The 16,518-nt window shown below is 65.6% G+C and overlaps 1 protein-coding gene across 1 annotated transcript in view; it reads right to left on the bottom strand.

Annotated features, from left to right (window-relative positions):
* PTPRN2 (protein tyrosine phosphatase receptor type N2) overlaps window positions 1–16,518 on the bottom strand; it is a 319,743-nt gene that overhangs the window by 103,040 nt on the left and 200,185 nt on the right. The window contains exon 12 of the mRNA XM_036230218.1: window positions 5,401–5,465. Coding sequence (XP_036086111.1) covers window positions 5,401–5,465 — 65 coding nt within the window. The remainder of the gene's footprint in view (window positions 1–5,400; window positions 5,466–16,518) is intronic.

The following is a 16,518-nucleotide window of genomic DNA, read 5'->3' as shown; positions in this document are numbered from 1 at the left end:
GCAGGTCCCCCCTCCAGACACAAGCCAGGGACGCCTACAGGTCTGCAGGCTTTTCCCAGGTGCATCTGTTTTCTCCGTCAGGTCCTGCGGGTTGCAGCCTGAGGGCTCGGCAGATGCCACACCCCCCGACAGGTGCTGGCTGCGGTGAGGACGAGCGTCAGGGCTCTGGGCACCGTCAGGGCCCCGGAGCAGGACGCGGGAGCTGGCCGGGTGCAGGCGCCAGGGCTTGTCCAGCTGAGGTCCGTCCACGGCGTCCCCTCTCGGACGCAGGTTACGGCCTCTCCTCGGGTGGCCCGTGACTGACATCTCCACCTCGTCTCGCTCGGCGCCGGCCTCGCCGGCCGCCCTCCAGGCTCCGCGCTCACCACCCCCACCCCCTCCATTCCCGCTCCGCCTCACGCGCGGCCCCCGCGGGCCAGCGCCCCTGTCCCCCGTGGCTCCCCTGCCCCGGCCGGCCAGCCGCACCCAAAGCTCCTCCTCAGGTCCCCACGCGTGCGCCCAGGGGAGCTCCCGGTCACTGGCTGCGTCCTGCCCGCGTGGGACACAGTGCCGCACGAGCTCCCCAGCGCACGTCCCGCGACACGCCCCACGGTGAGCCGCGGGGTTGCCGGGTGCCAAGGCCCCCGCGCGTGGCGGCGATGCCCCCTGCACCCCGCGCTCCTTTCCTGGTTTCTATGGTCCCATAACTGAGGAGAGGTGCCCGTTGGGTGAAGTGTACACGGGAGGCCACTGTGCTGTGTTTACAGCTTCCTGGGACGTCTACGATGCTTTCGAAATCAAAAGTTAAGCAGTGACACTCGGGAGAGTTTTGGGGACGAGGGTCTGCGACTCACCGATCTGCCCGGGTCCGCGCACGCGGGTCGCGGTGCTGTCAGGAGTTTAATGAAGTCGCCGATTCCGCTGCTGTGACCCGCGGGCCGTGGCCGGTTACCGCCCGGCAGCTTTGCTCTCAGGCCGGCCAGGGCCTCTCGCCGGCACCGGCCATCAGCAGAGGCGGGTCCCAGAGCCTGGGCACCGAGCCGGGGGCCGAGACATGCTCAAGCCATCGGTGCCGCCGGCCGCCGGGCTGCTCTCTGGGAGCCGAGGGCCCGCGTTTCGGCCCATTCGGTCTTCAGCAGAGAAGCCAGACTCGCCGCCGTGAGCAGCCGCCGTGAGCAGTGCCGTGACCACCCGACGAGGCCTCGGTCAGGTCCAGGCCGGTGGACGGCCGACACATTGCCGGCGGTGGCGAAGCTCCCTGTCCCGCACGGTGTGTTGCTGCCGGAGCCTCTGGGGTTCCTGTCGCCTGCTGGGCCCCCCAGGCGCCCCGCTGGCCCGGCCGTGACGGCTTCTTCAGGCTGGGGCGTCACCACCAGCCCGTGTTCACTCAGCATGACGAAGGAGGTCCCCTCCCGCCGTGTTCCTCTGGGGGAGGTTTGGTCCAGCGGCCACTTCCCACTGTGGCCGAAGCTCCCTCACATCGAGTTGCGTCCTGGGCCCCAGCCAGACCGACGGGACTGGTCTCCGGAGTCGGGGGGACCGTGCCGCCTCCCGGCGCAGAGCCACCCCTGCCGGGGCTCCCCACCCACTGACGCAGCCACGCCCACGGGCCCCTGGCCAGCCCTCCGTGGCTGGACTCAGTCTCACGCCGGGTACTGGAGTCGTGGAGTCCCCTGCGACAGAGGGCCGCGGCCGGCGGGAGCTGCCGGGACACCAAGCTGCCTTCTCGAGCTCCCGCCATGGGTGGCATCACGCCCACAGCCCTCCATGGTAACGGCGGCCACGTGCCCCCGACATGCATGTCCGCGGAACGGCCACACTGGTCGTAGGCAGCGTGACCGTGGATTCACGGCCCGTCAGGGGCCTGGGGACCGCACGGTCTCGGGGCGGGGGGACCCTTTCTTTGAACGAGCCTCGCCCAGCAGCCCGACAGGTGACAGAGGGAACAAGGTGCAGACGAGTTAGCCAGAGCACGGACCGTGCGCGAGGTTGGGGTCCACACCTTCCCTGCCCCCCACGAGCAAACGCACCCCCCCAGGGCTCTTTGAAGAAGTATCTGAAAGGTACAGCTAATGCCGTGCCACACTGGTGGTGGGGTTCGGGACACGCTACCCCAAAACGTGGCGCCTTGGCGCGTGAGCATCTCATGCCGACGGGGTCGGTGCTACGGCAGGAAGGTCTCTGGCCCCCCTTCTCCCCGGGGGGTCAGCAGGCCCTCGGTCTGACGAGGGCGAGCGTGTCAGGAGCCATGCCGCCTCCCAAGTCCTCGTCACAGCCCACGGGTCAGCCGCCCCGGGCAGGCAAGGCCCACGGCGTCATGTCTGTCACCCCGCTAAGCAACCAGCGAGTGGCCTTGCTCCTGATGGGTCATCTAGAGCAGGGTCCCCATCCCCTGGGCATGGACCGGTACCAGCCCATGGCCAGTGAGGACCCGGCCATACAGCAGGAGGTGAGCGGCCGGCGAGTGAAGCTGCATCTGCGTCTGCGGCCGCCCCCAGCGCCGGCCCCGCCGCCTCGGCCCCGCCGCCTCGGCCCGCCTCAGAGCCGTGGGCGTGAGATGCTCCCGGGAGCCCCGGGCCCTGGCGCCACGAAGGTTGGGCACCTCAGATCCAGATTATTTTTCTTCTAAATATTTGAGATTTTTCTTTGTAATAGTGTAATTTTCTTTGGAAAATGACTTTAATAAAGCATGACTTTATTAATTTGAAAAAAAATGAACGCTCTCAAGATAGTAGAAATTAGATTTTGAAATACGTCAAAATACCACCAATCTATTAGGAATCTGTGCATGCACCATAATCTGTTCATTTCCTTTAAATTTTGTTTTGAGATTCTCCCATTTTGCTTAAAAGGTTTTAATTCTGCTGTCTGTCATCACCATGTGATTCATAAGCGCAAGGGAGAGAATCTGTAAATGCTGTTAGATTTCTAGTAATCAAACTCTGCTTTATGTTCCAGAGTCAGGAATTAGCAGAGATCTTCATATCAAATGCATTTCAAAAAAAAAATCAGCATCATCAGAATGAGGCCAACACCGCACGCGGCAGTTAAACGAGAAACAGACAGCCCCTCTGTTTGGAAGAGGTCTCTGGCCCTAACAAAGGCCCCGCCGGCGCCCGGGCCCCACCGTCGCGGTCCAGAGCCCGCCCCAGCACACCGTCTGCCTGTCAAGGCCGGGAGGGTCCTCGGGCAGTGGCTAAGCGGAGTGGGAGCCCAGAATCTGAAGGAGTGAAAGATTCTGCCTTCTGCCGCGGGAAACTGCTCAGGGCTGAGGAGCTGCTGGGGTCGCTAGGGACACAGGGTCCCAGCCCAGGGAGCTCCCGGTCAAGTGTCAATGGCCTGTGGCTGGTTGTCTCCTGCTCCAGGAATGGTGAAGTTGGGTTCTGGTCTCATAGGGACCAGAGAGGGCACAGCCCAGACAGGACGTGACCACGCAGGCTGGACCGAGGCGCCACCGCGAGCCCAGGACCTTGGACAGCGGCCCGGCCCGGCCAGCATCCCGCCCCCCCGCCTGCGCCACCTGCGGGCTGCCGGACCCGACCCTCCCAGGGCCGCGGAAATGGCCTCGGCACAGCCGGGCCCGGTGCGCGCAGCCGTGCGGGAACTGTCCCTGATCCGCACCGCCAGTCACCGGCGCCCCCACACAGAGCCCGCGGCCTGCCGCCCAGGAAACGCACCCCACGCGGCGGAGCTGGCAGCCGCCGCGAGACAGACCAGAGGTGACATCAGGCGGCAGCAGCACGGGTCTGAGTCAGTGAAAAGATGGAACGATGTGTCGAAACGTAACAAGAGCACAGGCCGTTGGGACAGAACCGGCAGGTTTGCAGACGCAGGAACGGATTTCCCTGAGCCAAAGACGCTGCGGCGCACAGAGGTGCCCAGCGCCTGCGGGCTCCGCGCGATGCGCGCTGAGGGCTTTGGAAGGCGGTGCGGGGCGAGCGCACGCAGCATGGAGGCGACAGGCGGGCGCGTGGCCCGCAGGGCCCGTGTGGCCCCCGCCCCGCGGAGCCGAGCACGGACTCTGCACGGGCGGCGCGGGCGGGGGCTGCGGATGGGGCCCCTCGGCCCCGCAGGGTGCAGACGCCGAGCTCCAGGCGCACCGCTCGGCAGCAGGGACTGACGGGGGGCCCCCACTGTCACCGAGACCCTGGGGAGGGGCAGGAGTCACGCTTCCTGACCCTCCCACTTCCCCAGGGTGGGGACGAGCAGATCCCGAAGGGCCCGCAGGCGCAGGTGTCCGGAGGGTGGTGTGTGACCTCGGAGGCCCCAGGAGTAAGTGCGGCGTCCATGTGCGTGACCGGCGCCGCAGCAGAGAGCCTGGCCTCGGGCTCGGCCCCGCCCTCCCCCCCCCCCCCCCCCCGCACCCCACCTCCGGAACCTGCGGGAGACCACCTGCCCCCGGGGAGGGGCCTCCGTGTGCAGGCGCCACGCTGGGCGTCTCCGGCCCACCCAGGGCCCGGCAGTCCCTGCCCATTCCCGAGGTGGGGGGGTGTCTTGCTCGGCTGCTGCAGGCCGGCCTCCAGCCTCAGAGAGTCTGGACGTGCCCCGAGCCGGGGCCCAGCGACACGTGCCTGCGGGAGCGGGTGACAAGGGCAGCGCGCCCACTCCCCACCTCGGTGGGGCCGGGCGGGCAGCGGCTGCGCCCCAGACGGCAGCCCTAATGCCTCCTCTGGCACGTCCATCCTCCAAGACCACTGGCCCCTTCCGCCCCCGGTCCCTGCCCCCTCCGTGGGTGCGGACAGCCTGGGACCCGCTGGTCCGCGCCCCCCCCGGCTGCTGACGGCGCGGCACGTCCGGCGGGGAGAAGCCGGGAACGCGTCCGGCACCGCTCCGCCCGCCGCGCCCGGGAACGCGCCGGTCCCCACGCACGAGGACGCGGTCAGGGCCGCGGGCGGTGTCGGGCGGCAGGACGGCGGCTGGACGCGGCGGCCGGGCAGACGGCCCGCGCGGCAGGCGAGGACGCGGCACGGCGGTGAGGGCGCGAGGCCTGCAGCGTCGCGGCCCGGTTCCCGCCGTGCGCGCCCGGGGCGGCGCGAGGCGCCCGCGGCTGCGCCCACGGCTCGCGGGGCCGCCCGGCGGGTTTCCGCGCGTCTTGGGGGGCGCGGCTGCCCGCACCGCGCCGCCCCCCGCACCGGCCTCCCGCCGACCCCGGTCTCACGCCCCCGCCCTCGCGAGCTTGGAGCCGCGAACCAGGACGTGCGTGACCCCCGGAGGCTTCGGCGTCCGCGCGCGGCTGAGTCCCCCCGCGGACACCGAGGACAGTCGGGCGCCAGGTCCGCGCGTCTCCACGGGGGACCCGCCCGGCGCCGCCAGCGGCCTCGCCCTCGTCTGCGGTCGGCGCTCGGGCGCGTCACGGTCCCCGAGCCCGCGCGGCCACGAAGCCCACGCCACGGCGCACGTCCGCCCGGGGGCGATACTCACCGGCCCGACTCCGGCTTCGAGGATCCTCAGTCCCGACGACCTTTCCAGCTCGTCCTTGCCCTCGACTGAGGAGAGAGGGAGGACAGCGTCAGTCGGGGAGGTGATCGCCCTGGGGCACCCCGGCTCCCCGGGAACCCCCCACACACCCCGCTGGGAAGTGCCAGGGGTCGCTGCTCGGAGCCCCTGACTCGATGGTCGGCTTGGTCGGCTGTGAGCAGGCCGGGGCGGGGCCGCCTGGGCGGGGCCACCTGGGCGGGGCACCTGGGCGGGGCACCTGGGCGGGGCGCCCGTCCCAGCACCCGCTGAGGGCCAGCGTCCCTTCCGCTTCCCCTCGCGAACGCGGCCGTGGGCCGGGAGGCCACTGCAGGCCGAGACCCCGGACGTGGACCTGCCTTGCCAGCCACGAGGTCGGACGCAGGGCCACTCAGGTGCTGACTGTGCGCCCCACCCGCCCAGTAGGACAGGCCTTGCCGCCTGCCCAGGGGCCCGCGGGAGCCGCGCGAGGCGGCCAGGCTGCATGTCCCGGTCCCGTCCACGCCCAGGCCTGAGAGCGTTTGCCGCCAGGCCTCACAGAAAGACTCTGCCGCCGTGGGCACCGTCTGTCGGATAAGTCGTCCCGGCCCTGTGCCAGGTGTCCCCACCCAGCGATGGCTCACCAGGTCACGCGGAAGGCGCTCCGCACCCCCGTGAAAGCCAGCGCCCGGCACCCCGCCCTCCCGCGCCCGGCCGGAGCCGCCGCCGTGGAGAGGCCGGCTGCGTTCCAGTCACGCCCGCCAGCGGGGTCGGCGTCCGGGGGCGGACACCTGCTCAGCGGCTCGGCGGCCTTCGCCCCAGCTCCGCGGGGACCCCCTCGACGGTCGGCTCGCGCCCCGGCTTTGCTCCCGCCTCCACGCTGCGACGCGCCCCGCTGGCGGTGCTGAGCGGCGTGCACGGCGCCGCGCCGCCCTGGGCCGCCCCCGCTGTGGCCGCCTCAGTCGCGGCTGCCCTCCCTCGGGCACGGCGGGGGGACGGTCGCCGCGCACCGCTTGGCGGCCTTGCTTCCGACAGCCGTCCTGTCTGACACCGGATCCGCGTCGTCGTCACGCGGAGACCGGGAGAAGCTGCTTTAACGCCGGGAACGTTGCATGAAGCCCGTTTTTATCTTTGTGGGAGACAAAAGGGTTTCCAAACACAAAAAAGTCCTTTAAAATTAAATTCACTAGATGAAGGATATGCAAATCACCTAGAGAAGCAGAACTCAACAATGTTCTCAAAACTCCGCAATAGCCCATTTAATTAGTATTTTAATTTATCAGAATAATTCCCTGCACTTGACGACGTACGCGGCGTTGCATGTAATTAAGCACGCGGCCATGGCAGAACGACCTGCCTCTCTCCGGCGCATTCTGCTGAGGGGACCGGTCGCACGCGAGTCCCCTCTGCGAAGAAGTCCCTCCGGGGACACTCAGCGGCCGAGCTGTGCAGGGGCAAGGCGGAGGGGGCGCAGGGTGGCACGAGGCAGGCTCGGGCGCCGGCCTCCCCGGACACCGGGGGGCTCCCCGCTGGGTGGGGATCCGCGTCGTGCGCCCACCGCCATTTCTACCCCGGAGGCGCCTGCGGCAGCAGCGCATGTACTGCGTGTCCTCTGGGGACCTCTGACTGGCCCACGGGCGCCCTCGCCCGGCTCGGCCACCGACTGCGGTCACCGCGACGCGTGTGGCAGGGAGAGGCGGGGACCCCGAGGTGGTGCCCCCGGCGGCGGGGACGGGAGCTGGCAGGGAGGCTGCGATCGCCGTGCGCGCGCGAGCCACTCACCCTGCGACGAGGAAACGCGGCCCCGGCGCGGCGAGCGGGGACCCCGTGCGCGCGGCCCTCCGCGGCCGTCCACCCGCGTCTCAGGACCCGCCGGTAACACGCCCAGGGAGCCGCTCGGCCTGCAGACGTCCTCAGCTGGACGCCCGTCTGCGTTTGTTTATGGCGTTTTCCGACATGTTTCTTTCCAGCGTCCGCCGTTGTCTCTGGGCCTGAGAGTTATAAACTCTGTCTGTTTGCAGTGGTCGCCCAGAGGCTTCAGTATTCGCATGTGACAAACTCGCGCATTAGTAAACAGCCATTCTCTTTCTTAACATTTACGAAGACCTTGGAACACTTCGTTCCCACTCGCCTTCGTCTGGACGTAAACGCCGTCGTTTCCCCGGCCACTGCGAGAGCCCCGTCCTGCCTCTACCCTCTCGGCACACAACTATGCTAGACGCGGTGTTTTGTTTGGGTTCGTTCCTGCGTCTCTCTGCGGCAACACTCTTAGAACTAGCTTAAATCAGAACCTGCTAGCGACGAACTCGCTTTGTACGGACTGTCTTTGTTCAACGCCTTGTTTCTGTAAGCCCCCGTTTTGAAGGGCGTTTTCCCTCGGCACCATTCCAGGCCGACGACCGCCCCCCTCGCGAACAGGAAGCCTCTCTGCTGTCTGGCTCCGTTCCGCTGCGGAGGAGTCAGCCGTGGGTCCGGTTCTCACTCCGTTGCGGAGAGCTCGTCTTTCCTGCTTGGCGGTTTCCCAGATGCTCTCGTCGTTGTGGATGTTCTGCAGTTTCCGTTATGAATCTAGATGTAGAACTGTTTTCACTCCAACAGACTTCTCGAATCTGAGGCTTGGTGTCTTCTGACAGTGACAAAAAATTCTCGGCCATCGTTTCTTCAAATATTGCCTCTTGACCACCCGTAGCTCTCTGTCTGGACGCCCATTAGATGTTTACAAGACTTTCTCACCTTGTCGTCAAGGACTCTTGATTTTTTTTTTTTAACTTCATACTCTCCATCTCTTTATCTCTCTCTAGGCTGCATTCTGGGTAATTTCTTCAGTTCTGACTTTTAGTTCATTAATTCCATCTTCCATTGTATCTAATCTGTCTTTAAACTCAACTCTTAGGTTTAAAAAATTTTATATTCTTGCATTTAAAAAATTCTATTGTTTTAAAATTTGGGGGGTCATTTTTAAGGCTCTGAACCTTTAGGTCATATTTTATCTCCCTCTGTTATACTTTTACACGGAGCAAAGCGCTTGGCCGTGCGTTCTCCACCTGTCCGCCGCACTCCGAGCTTCACTTTGTCCGCTCCTGCATCCGCCCTCGGCTCACGCCGCCTTGCTCCCAGCGTGTCCTGACTTCTCCCCGCACTCTCCCGTTCCCTGGGGTTCCAGCGGTGGGAGCCTCTCGGAACCGAGAGCAGGCACGTCCGTCCTCCACGCGCCCGGCGGCCCGACCGTTTTACACCAGACGCCTCGCGTGGGGCTTTAGGGGCCGCAGGGTGCTGGGTGTGTAGGTGGCAATGCCCGGGCGCCAACCCCCCCACCCCACCCCACGGGGAACGCCGAGCAGAGGGACTCCCACCCTCTGGTCAAACGGGGGGGCGGCGCCAGCAGTCTGCCGTGACTCTGGGGTGCTGCCAGTGCTGGGTCCGCCCTGGGCCTTGCTTCCTGCCCTCCACAGCCTGTAAGGTGGTACGTGCTGAAGTCCGAGTTCGCCCAGTTTGGAAACTACGTGCTTGATAAAGGTCGACGTCAGCGTCCACTCGGGCCCCTGCTTCCGCTTAGCTTGGGGTGTCCAAGCATTCCGCCGCGGCCAGGCTCGCGGTGCTCACGGCTGTATCTCTGTGTCTTCACGGCCGCATTTTGGGGTTCGTTCCAGCATCTGGCTCTCCGCGTGCGCTGATGCCGACAGGGAACCCCGAGGCTTCCTCTGAGGAGCCCCCAGCCCATCCTCGGCCACTGTGCTTGAGGGACAACAACTAATTCAGCGCAGGTTTGAGCAGAATGAACATGGCGAGATAAACACAAGGCGCGTAAAGCATTAAATAGTCCAGCGATTTCGCGTTAAAACAAACACAACCACAAGTTTGCGTGTGTCTAAGACCGAGAGCACACTCGGCGTCGTCATGTGACCTGCTGCAGGGCCTCGCACTCGCCTGCGCAAGACAGAGGCCAGGGCGCTGCCTTCGCCCGGGCTCTGGGGGTGCCCCCGCCCCCCACGCCGGCTCCCGCTGGTGACCGCGGCTGAGGGCCCGGAGCGGTGGGAGGGGCCTCGCCCGCCGCCGCGTCTGCGTCCCGCGGGGGCCCGGGCTCCCCTCGCGGACGCCCCGCTCTGCACTGCGGCTCCCAGCGCCCCGAGGCGGCTCCCGGCGGCGGGCGCAGCTCCCAGCGCCCCATGGCCCTCCGCGCTCGCCGGGGCAGTGCACGGACCCGTGGCCGCTGGGCCTGCCGCTCGCGGGCGCCCAGTTGGGCGCGTTTGCCTCGGGGTCCCCCACACCGGCTGTTCTTCACCAGGCCCTGGACGGGGGCGGGGGAGGCGCCCCGCAGTCCAGCCCCCGGGGGAGCGCAGGGCCCGCAAGGCCTCGGCCCCTTGGGGACCGAGGGTCGCTTGTTGCACCCACGCCTCGCGGCCCCAGGAAAGGTCCTTCAGCCTGGTTTTCAGCCGCAGGAGTGATGAACGAGCCTTTGACCGCTGGGTCCCCTCTGAAGTCTCCCGACGTAGCTTCGGTGACAATCGGGCTCCGCTAAGAGGCAGTAATGGTGACAGGCTGGTAAAGCTCACGTCGGCTTTAATTTCCAAGTCATTTTTCAAATTATTTTAATTAGATATTGTTTCAATCTCACTTACATTAAGTTAATATCTGATATCAACATTTCGGTTTCCAATCTGTGCAAATGGTTTCCTCCCAGTCTGCCCGGTCGCCCGGAGTGATTTAAACTACACCGTTTATCTTCAGCCTTTTCGGTGCATGGGTCCCGGCCAGCTGCTGCGTCCGAGAAAAGTGACAGGGACGGGGGGGGGGGGGTGCCCAGGAGAAATGGAAATTTGTGTCCTTAGCATTTATCTCTAGATAGTAAGTAAGCAGGCGGAGCTAGGGCTCGGAGCTCGTAATAATAAGATTTTACACCAATTTCACTATGTAATTGGCTTTCCCAATGCAAATTTCAGTGACATCTCATGAAGGCTCTTTTTTTTTTTTTTTTAAATTAAAAGACATCTGAATAAATAACTATACTCCTTCATCAACACATTTTCTGTCAATTTTCAGCAATAAGACATTGAACCTGCCCCCAAAAGACCCTTCTTCTCCCATACACACTACCACAGTTTCAGGTTCTGAATTTTGTCATACTTCTGAAGGGGGACCATGGAGCGGGGGTCGGGGGCTGGGCACCTTCCGGAAGAGGCGGCCTGCACAGGGCGGCCAGACTCCCAGGGGAAGGGCGATTCGTGGGCGAGACGCATGTTCTCATGGAAACGTTAAAGGTCATTTTCTTGCCCAAATATCTCATTGGCTTCCTGTGTCCGGAGATTTTTTTTTTGGCCAGAGGCAGAAGCAGACGCCCACGACATGAGCCAGGACGCTGACCAGGCAACGTCCCCCCCGTGTGACGAGTGCTGCTCCCGCGGGGACTGGATGGGACCAGGGATGGGGGGGGGTGGCAGGATTCTCCGTGGCCGTGCGGAGCGGCCGCCACCCGGGTCCCAGACGCCGCGGTACAAGCGGCAGCTCGAGTGGCCACATCCCACGTTCACGGAGCAGCCACGTTTCAGGCACGGGGTGCGCGGTTCCCCCCGGCTTTCCCGGCAAGTCTGGGAGCGGACCGACACCCTCTAAACTGAAGTGCCTCTCAAGCCAGGCTCCTGCTGCGTCTCGATGAGAACCCTGAGCTTGCGAGGGGTGCGGCTGAGGGGTGAGGGGCCGGGGGGGGGGGGTCGCACAATGACCCGCTCGTTCCCAGGAGGCGGGCCCGGAGAGAGCTCGGCTTTGCCGAGAAGGGCACGCAGGGTCGGCTCCGAGCGGAACGGCCGGGGAGTAGCGGCCGGGCAGGTCTCTGCTCTTGTACGATCTGCCCGTTTCCCCCCCAACGACGTCGCCCAGACACTCAGGCGAAGGCCGCGGAGCAGGGGCCGGGCTGTCGGGCGGCGCGGGCCTGCGCGGGGGCGGCGGCCGTGTCTCTGCGAGTCATGGAGGAAATGAAAAATGCAAGGCCTTTTATAAAACATTTATGGACCATCCCGTAAATTCTTTCTTATATATGACTAAGGGCTCTTTATAGCCGGTTACTAAGACTGCTGAGAGTTTAGCTTTGGAAAACTGAACCTTGTAAACGCTGCGTTTCCTAGGGCTCTGATTTCACGCTCTGTTTACTTTTCTCAATGTTCTCCGCTGTTCTTCGGGTTCGATCCTTCCTGCCTGGCTCTGTCCTGTGCCGTCCCCGGCCCACGTTGAACGTACCCGCCGCACCCTTCGTTCTGCCCGCTGCGCTTCTCCGCAACCTCCGCGTGGGCGTTGGGCGGTGGGCGTGGGCGTTGGGCGTGGGCGTTGGGCGTGGGCGTTGGGCGTTGGGCGTTGGGTGTGGGCGTTGGGCGTTGGGGGCGTTGGGCCGTGGGCGTTGGGCGGGGGGCGTTGGGCGTGGACGTGGGCGTTGGGGGTTGGGGCGTTTGGCGTTGGGGCGGGGGCGGGGTTGGGCGTGGTCGTTGGGCGTTGGGCGGGGCGTTGGCGGGGGCGTGGGCGTTGGGGCGGGGGCGTTGGGCGGGGGCGTTGGGCGGGGGCGTTGGACGGTGGGCGTTGGGCGTGGGCGTGGGCGTTGGGCGTGGGCGTTGGGGCGTGGCGTGGGCTTGGCGGGGGCGTTGGGCGTGGGCGTTGGGGCGGGGGCGTTGGGGCGGTGGGCGTGGGCGTTGTGCGTTGGGCGTTGGGCTGGGGCGTTGGGCGGAGGCGTTGGGCGTTGGGCGTTGGGCGGGGCGGGGCGTTGGGCGGTGGCGTGGGCGGTGGGTGGGGTGCGTTGGGGCGGTGGGACGTGGCGGTGGGCGTGGGCGTTGGGCGGGGGCGTTGGGCGTGGGCGTTGGGCGTTGGGCGTTGGGCGTGGGCGTTGGGCGTGGGTGTTGGGGGCGTTGGGCGTTGGGCGTGGGCGTTGGGCGTGGGCGTTGGGCGTTGGGCGTGGGCGTTGGACGGTGGGCGTTGGGCGTGGGCGTTGGGCGTTGGGCGTGGGCGTTGGGCGTGGGCGTTGGGCGTGGGCGTTGGGCGTGGGCGGTGGGCGTTGGGCGTTGGGCGTTGGGCGTTGGGCGTTGGGCGTGGGCGTTGGGCGTGGGCGTTGGGCGGGGGCGTTGGGCGTGGGCGTTGGGCGTGGGCGTTGGACGGTGGGCGTTGGGCGTGGGGCGTTGGGCGGGGGCGTTGGACGGTGGGCGTTGGGCGTGGGCGTTGGGCGTGGGCGTTGGGCGTGGGCGTTGGGCGGGGTGTTTGGCGGGGGGCGGTGGGCGTGGCGTTGGGCGTGGGGCGTTGGGCGTGGGGCGTTGGGCGTGGCGTTGGGCGTGGGGCGTTGGGCGTGGCGTTGGGCGTGGGCGTTGGGGCGTTGGGCTTGGGGCGGGGGCGTTGGGCGGGGCGTGGCGTGGCGTTGGGCGTGGGCGGTGGGCGTTGGGTGTGGGCGTTGGGCGTTGGGTGTGGGCGTTGGGCGTGGGCGGTGGGCGTGGGCGTTGGGCGGGCCTCCCTCTCCTGCCGAGCTTCGCCTGGCTCCCGCTCGCTGCGATCGCAGTTTCCTGTCAAGTTCTTGGGCGCGACCCTAACGTCGTTTTAAAGTTCTCCTCTGCGACTGCTGACTACTTTTACTCTCTTTTTATTTTTTCATTGCAGGTTGCATTTTCCTGTTCCTCGCGTATATAGCAATTTTTGATGACACGCTGGACAATTTGATTGGGACTCCACAGGAGTCTATTTATACCTTATTAATCCGCTTTTAAGTTAATTAGAAATAACTATGAGTAATTAGTGCCCAGGTTCTCTCATATCTAGTTTTCTTTCTTTAGAGCTGTTTCGTTATCCTTAGAATGCGTAGCAACGCTGCCGTGACCCGCAAGGTTTGCATTCCGAAAGCGAACCAATCGTCCACCGTTTACTAAAACAAACGAAAACTTATTTCCCGTGCTTCACGTTATTAGCACATTTTCTTGTACCAGGAACTACTACTGCTAAACCCGAATTGATAAGAAAAGGCATTTTGCTTCAGCTAATTTTTTGCGACGACAGGGCCCCCCCTGGGCTCGCCTCTGCTTTCTCGAGGGCTCGGCGATGCCGTCACCGTCCGCATGAGGTCCCTCTGGGACCTCGTGGTCCACTCCTTGCCCCGGCCGCACACACAGCCCCGGCCCGGGCCTCACGCTAGCGTCTGGTCACCCCGGTCCTCCCGACACGACTTCGCCGCCTGGATTACTGCCCTGGACGCCTCGCTGCCTCCCCAACTCCTGTCGCTCGGCTTCTAACACCTCTTCTGCTCCGAAGCCACAGCGAGGGGCCTACAAGGCGAGTCTGGTCCCGCGAACACTGTGTGGGACTCTCCAGAGGCTTCCTGGGGGCCTGCCGAGCACCCCAGCGAGTGTGAGAAGCCCGTTCACGACGCCCGCCCCCCGGCTCATCCTGCTGTGGCCCCCCCGCCCCCCAGGCCCGCCCCCCATCCTGCCCTCATGCCAGCCTCCGCCACCTGGGGGCCCCTCTCACGCTCTAGAGCCCACCCCGGCACCTTCTTCAGGAAGCCCGGACCTGCAGGACGGGGTTTAGGCTGAGCTGCAGCTCTGTGCTGTTGTGGGGGTCCCGGGCGTGAGCGGCAGCAGGAGTGTGGAGCTAACCACACGTAGGCGGGTGAATCCAAAAGCATTTTAGAGGGGGCTGCGCGGTGCCTTCCCACGTGGGCAGGAGGGGACGAGGAAATTTCACTGAGAAATGGAAAGCCGCGAGAAGATGCTCGCCCCTGACTTTGGAGCAGAGCGCGTGAGCTGCAATCACGCCCTATTGTCCGGCACAGAGCCTGACAAAAGCCTTTGACGAGAGCACAAACCGTCCACAATGGGGCCGTGATGGCTTCGCATTCCCGAGTATAATGCTCCCGGCTCGGGCGAGGGCCCCCGAGCGGCACTGCGTCAGCCTTTTACTTTTGGGGGCGACTGTTGGACCAGCCACTGGGGGGCTGGACTCATTCGTCCAAAGGTTTCACTCCTGACTGTCACCGACTCTGTTCCCCGCTGAGACAGAACGAGGCGCCCGCCACCCCCGAGCTCCGGCGCGAGTCAGCCCGGCAGCCGCAGAGCCAGAAGGTGGCAGGATCAGGCGTTGGCGAGGCAGCGGGGGGTCTGCCCGGAAATCTGTGTCCGTGAATAGTCCTCACCTGACCCGCACCTGACCCCTCACCTGACCCGCGCCTGACCCTCACCTAACCCCTCACCTGACCCCTCACCTGACCCCCGCCTGACCCTCACCTAACCCCTCACCTGACCCGCACCTGACCCCTCGCCTGACACTCACCTAACCCCTCACCTGACCCGCACCTGACTCGCACCTGACCCTCACCTGACCCGCACCTGACCCTCACCTAACCCCTCACCTGACCCGCACCTGACCCTCAGCTAACCCCTCACCTAACCCCTCACCTGACCCTCACCTGACCCTCACCTAACCCCTCACCTAACCCCTCACCTGACCCTCACCTGACCCTCAGCTAACCCCTCACCTGACCCTCACCTGACCCTCACCTGACCCTCACCTGACCCTCACCTGACCCTCACCTAACCCCTCACCTAACCCCTCACCTGACCCTCACCTGACCCTCAGCTAACCTCTCACCTGACCCTCACCTGACCCTCAGCTAACCCCTCAACTGACCCTCCCGCCCTGGCGATGCGAGTCTAGCCACGCTCCGTGCTCGGCAGCAGGCCAGCCAGTGCTGCGACTTGGGGCCCTGGGCGCGGTGACCAGTGGACACGCCCCCTGCTCGCTCTCCCCCTCCCCCTCCCCCTCTCTCTCCCTCCCCCTCTCTTGCTTTGCTTTGCTTTGACACACGCAGCAGGCCGTGTGTCTCCTGCGGCCCCGGACCCTGGCCGGAGCGGAGCAGGGCGCCCCGGTGCGGGAGGCGGCCTCGGGGCGCGAGGGCTCAGAACCCTGCACTCCGCGGGGCTGGACCCCCGCCAGCGAGCCGCTGAGCCGGGGCCGGGGCGAGCCGTGCGGCACCGAGCAGACCGCGTCGCCGGCGAGGCCGCGGAGGCACGTAGCCGGGCCAGGGCGGCGGCTGAGCCTGGCCGACTCGGGGCCGCGCACCACTGCGCCCCCACGCACGGACGGGGGTCCCGGGCGTCTGTGCTCGCGACGCCACGCGATGCGAGGGGTCGGCGGGGTGTGCACCACCCCCTCCTGCCCCGAACACCGCCGTTTCCTGTCAGACACACCGCGTCGGCGCGGCGAGTGTCAGACCTTCGGGCTGCGGGTGGAGTTCCGGGGACTCTCAGGAGTCCCAGGCGCGTCGAGGACACCCCACCTCTGATTCACCGGACACCACCACCTTTTCCTGAAACCGCCGTTGGGGGTCCCGCGCTCCTGCGGGCGGCTTAACTTCTAACGCTGGAATGGAGCGTTTGTAAGTCCGTGGGTTTTGCCCACAAGGACCGATGGCCAGGCCAAGCTGGTCGCGTGGGCACCAACGGCCGGCAAGGCCAGCGGAGCGTCCGCGCGAGCTGCAGGACCCCGGACAGGGCTCTGCGCGCACGCGGTCTGCGGCCGCGCGAAGCCGCGCTCAGGGTTCATCACATCACTGAAATTTTCCTGCAAAAGACGGAACTTGGTAACACTGTGATGAGGACGTTCGTGTCATGTGGTCTGTGACTCTTACACCGATGGCTGAAGCCGACGCTGAGGGTCATCCCATATCTCTGCCTTTAGGTAGGAAGATTCTTAAACTGTTCACATTTTTATACTGATTTCCAGAATATCCTTTGTGTATCTTAGAAATGCAGTCACGTTTCCTCAGAGGCCAGACCGAATGACCCCGGCCGTTTGTCGAGAAGGAAGAGGCGCGCAGGGCCGAGCAGCTCTGAGGCGCCACGTTGGGGGTCGGCGTTGCGCCCGCGGTGACCCCAGGGGGCCGACGCAGGCGAGCTTGCACGAGTAGCGAGTGGCGCAGAGAGGAAGCGTGTCCCCCCGGGGCAGCCGAGGGGGGCAGGGCGGGGAGGGGCGCAGGGGCCACACGGGGCTGCGGCTCGGGCCTCGGGCTCCGGGCTGGGTCGGCCGCTTGCGAAAGGCCGCCCGCCGCCACAGCCTCGGGGTCAGCCTCCTTCCCCGGGAGCGACCTCGAGT

This window comes from Rousettus aegyptiacus, unplaced genomic scaffold (assembly GCF_014176215.1).
Source record: "Rousettus aegyptiacus isolate mRouAeg1 unplaced genomic scaffold, mRouAeg1.p scaffold_m13_p_13, whole genome shotgun sequence".
In the NCBI taxonomy this organism is placed as follows: domain Eukaryota; kingdom Metazoa; phylum Chordata; class Mammalia; order Chiroptera; family Pteropodidae; genus Rousettus; species Rousettus aegyptiacus.
This window is presented reverse-complemented; position numbering and strand designations above follow the sequence as displayed.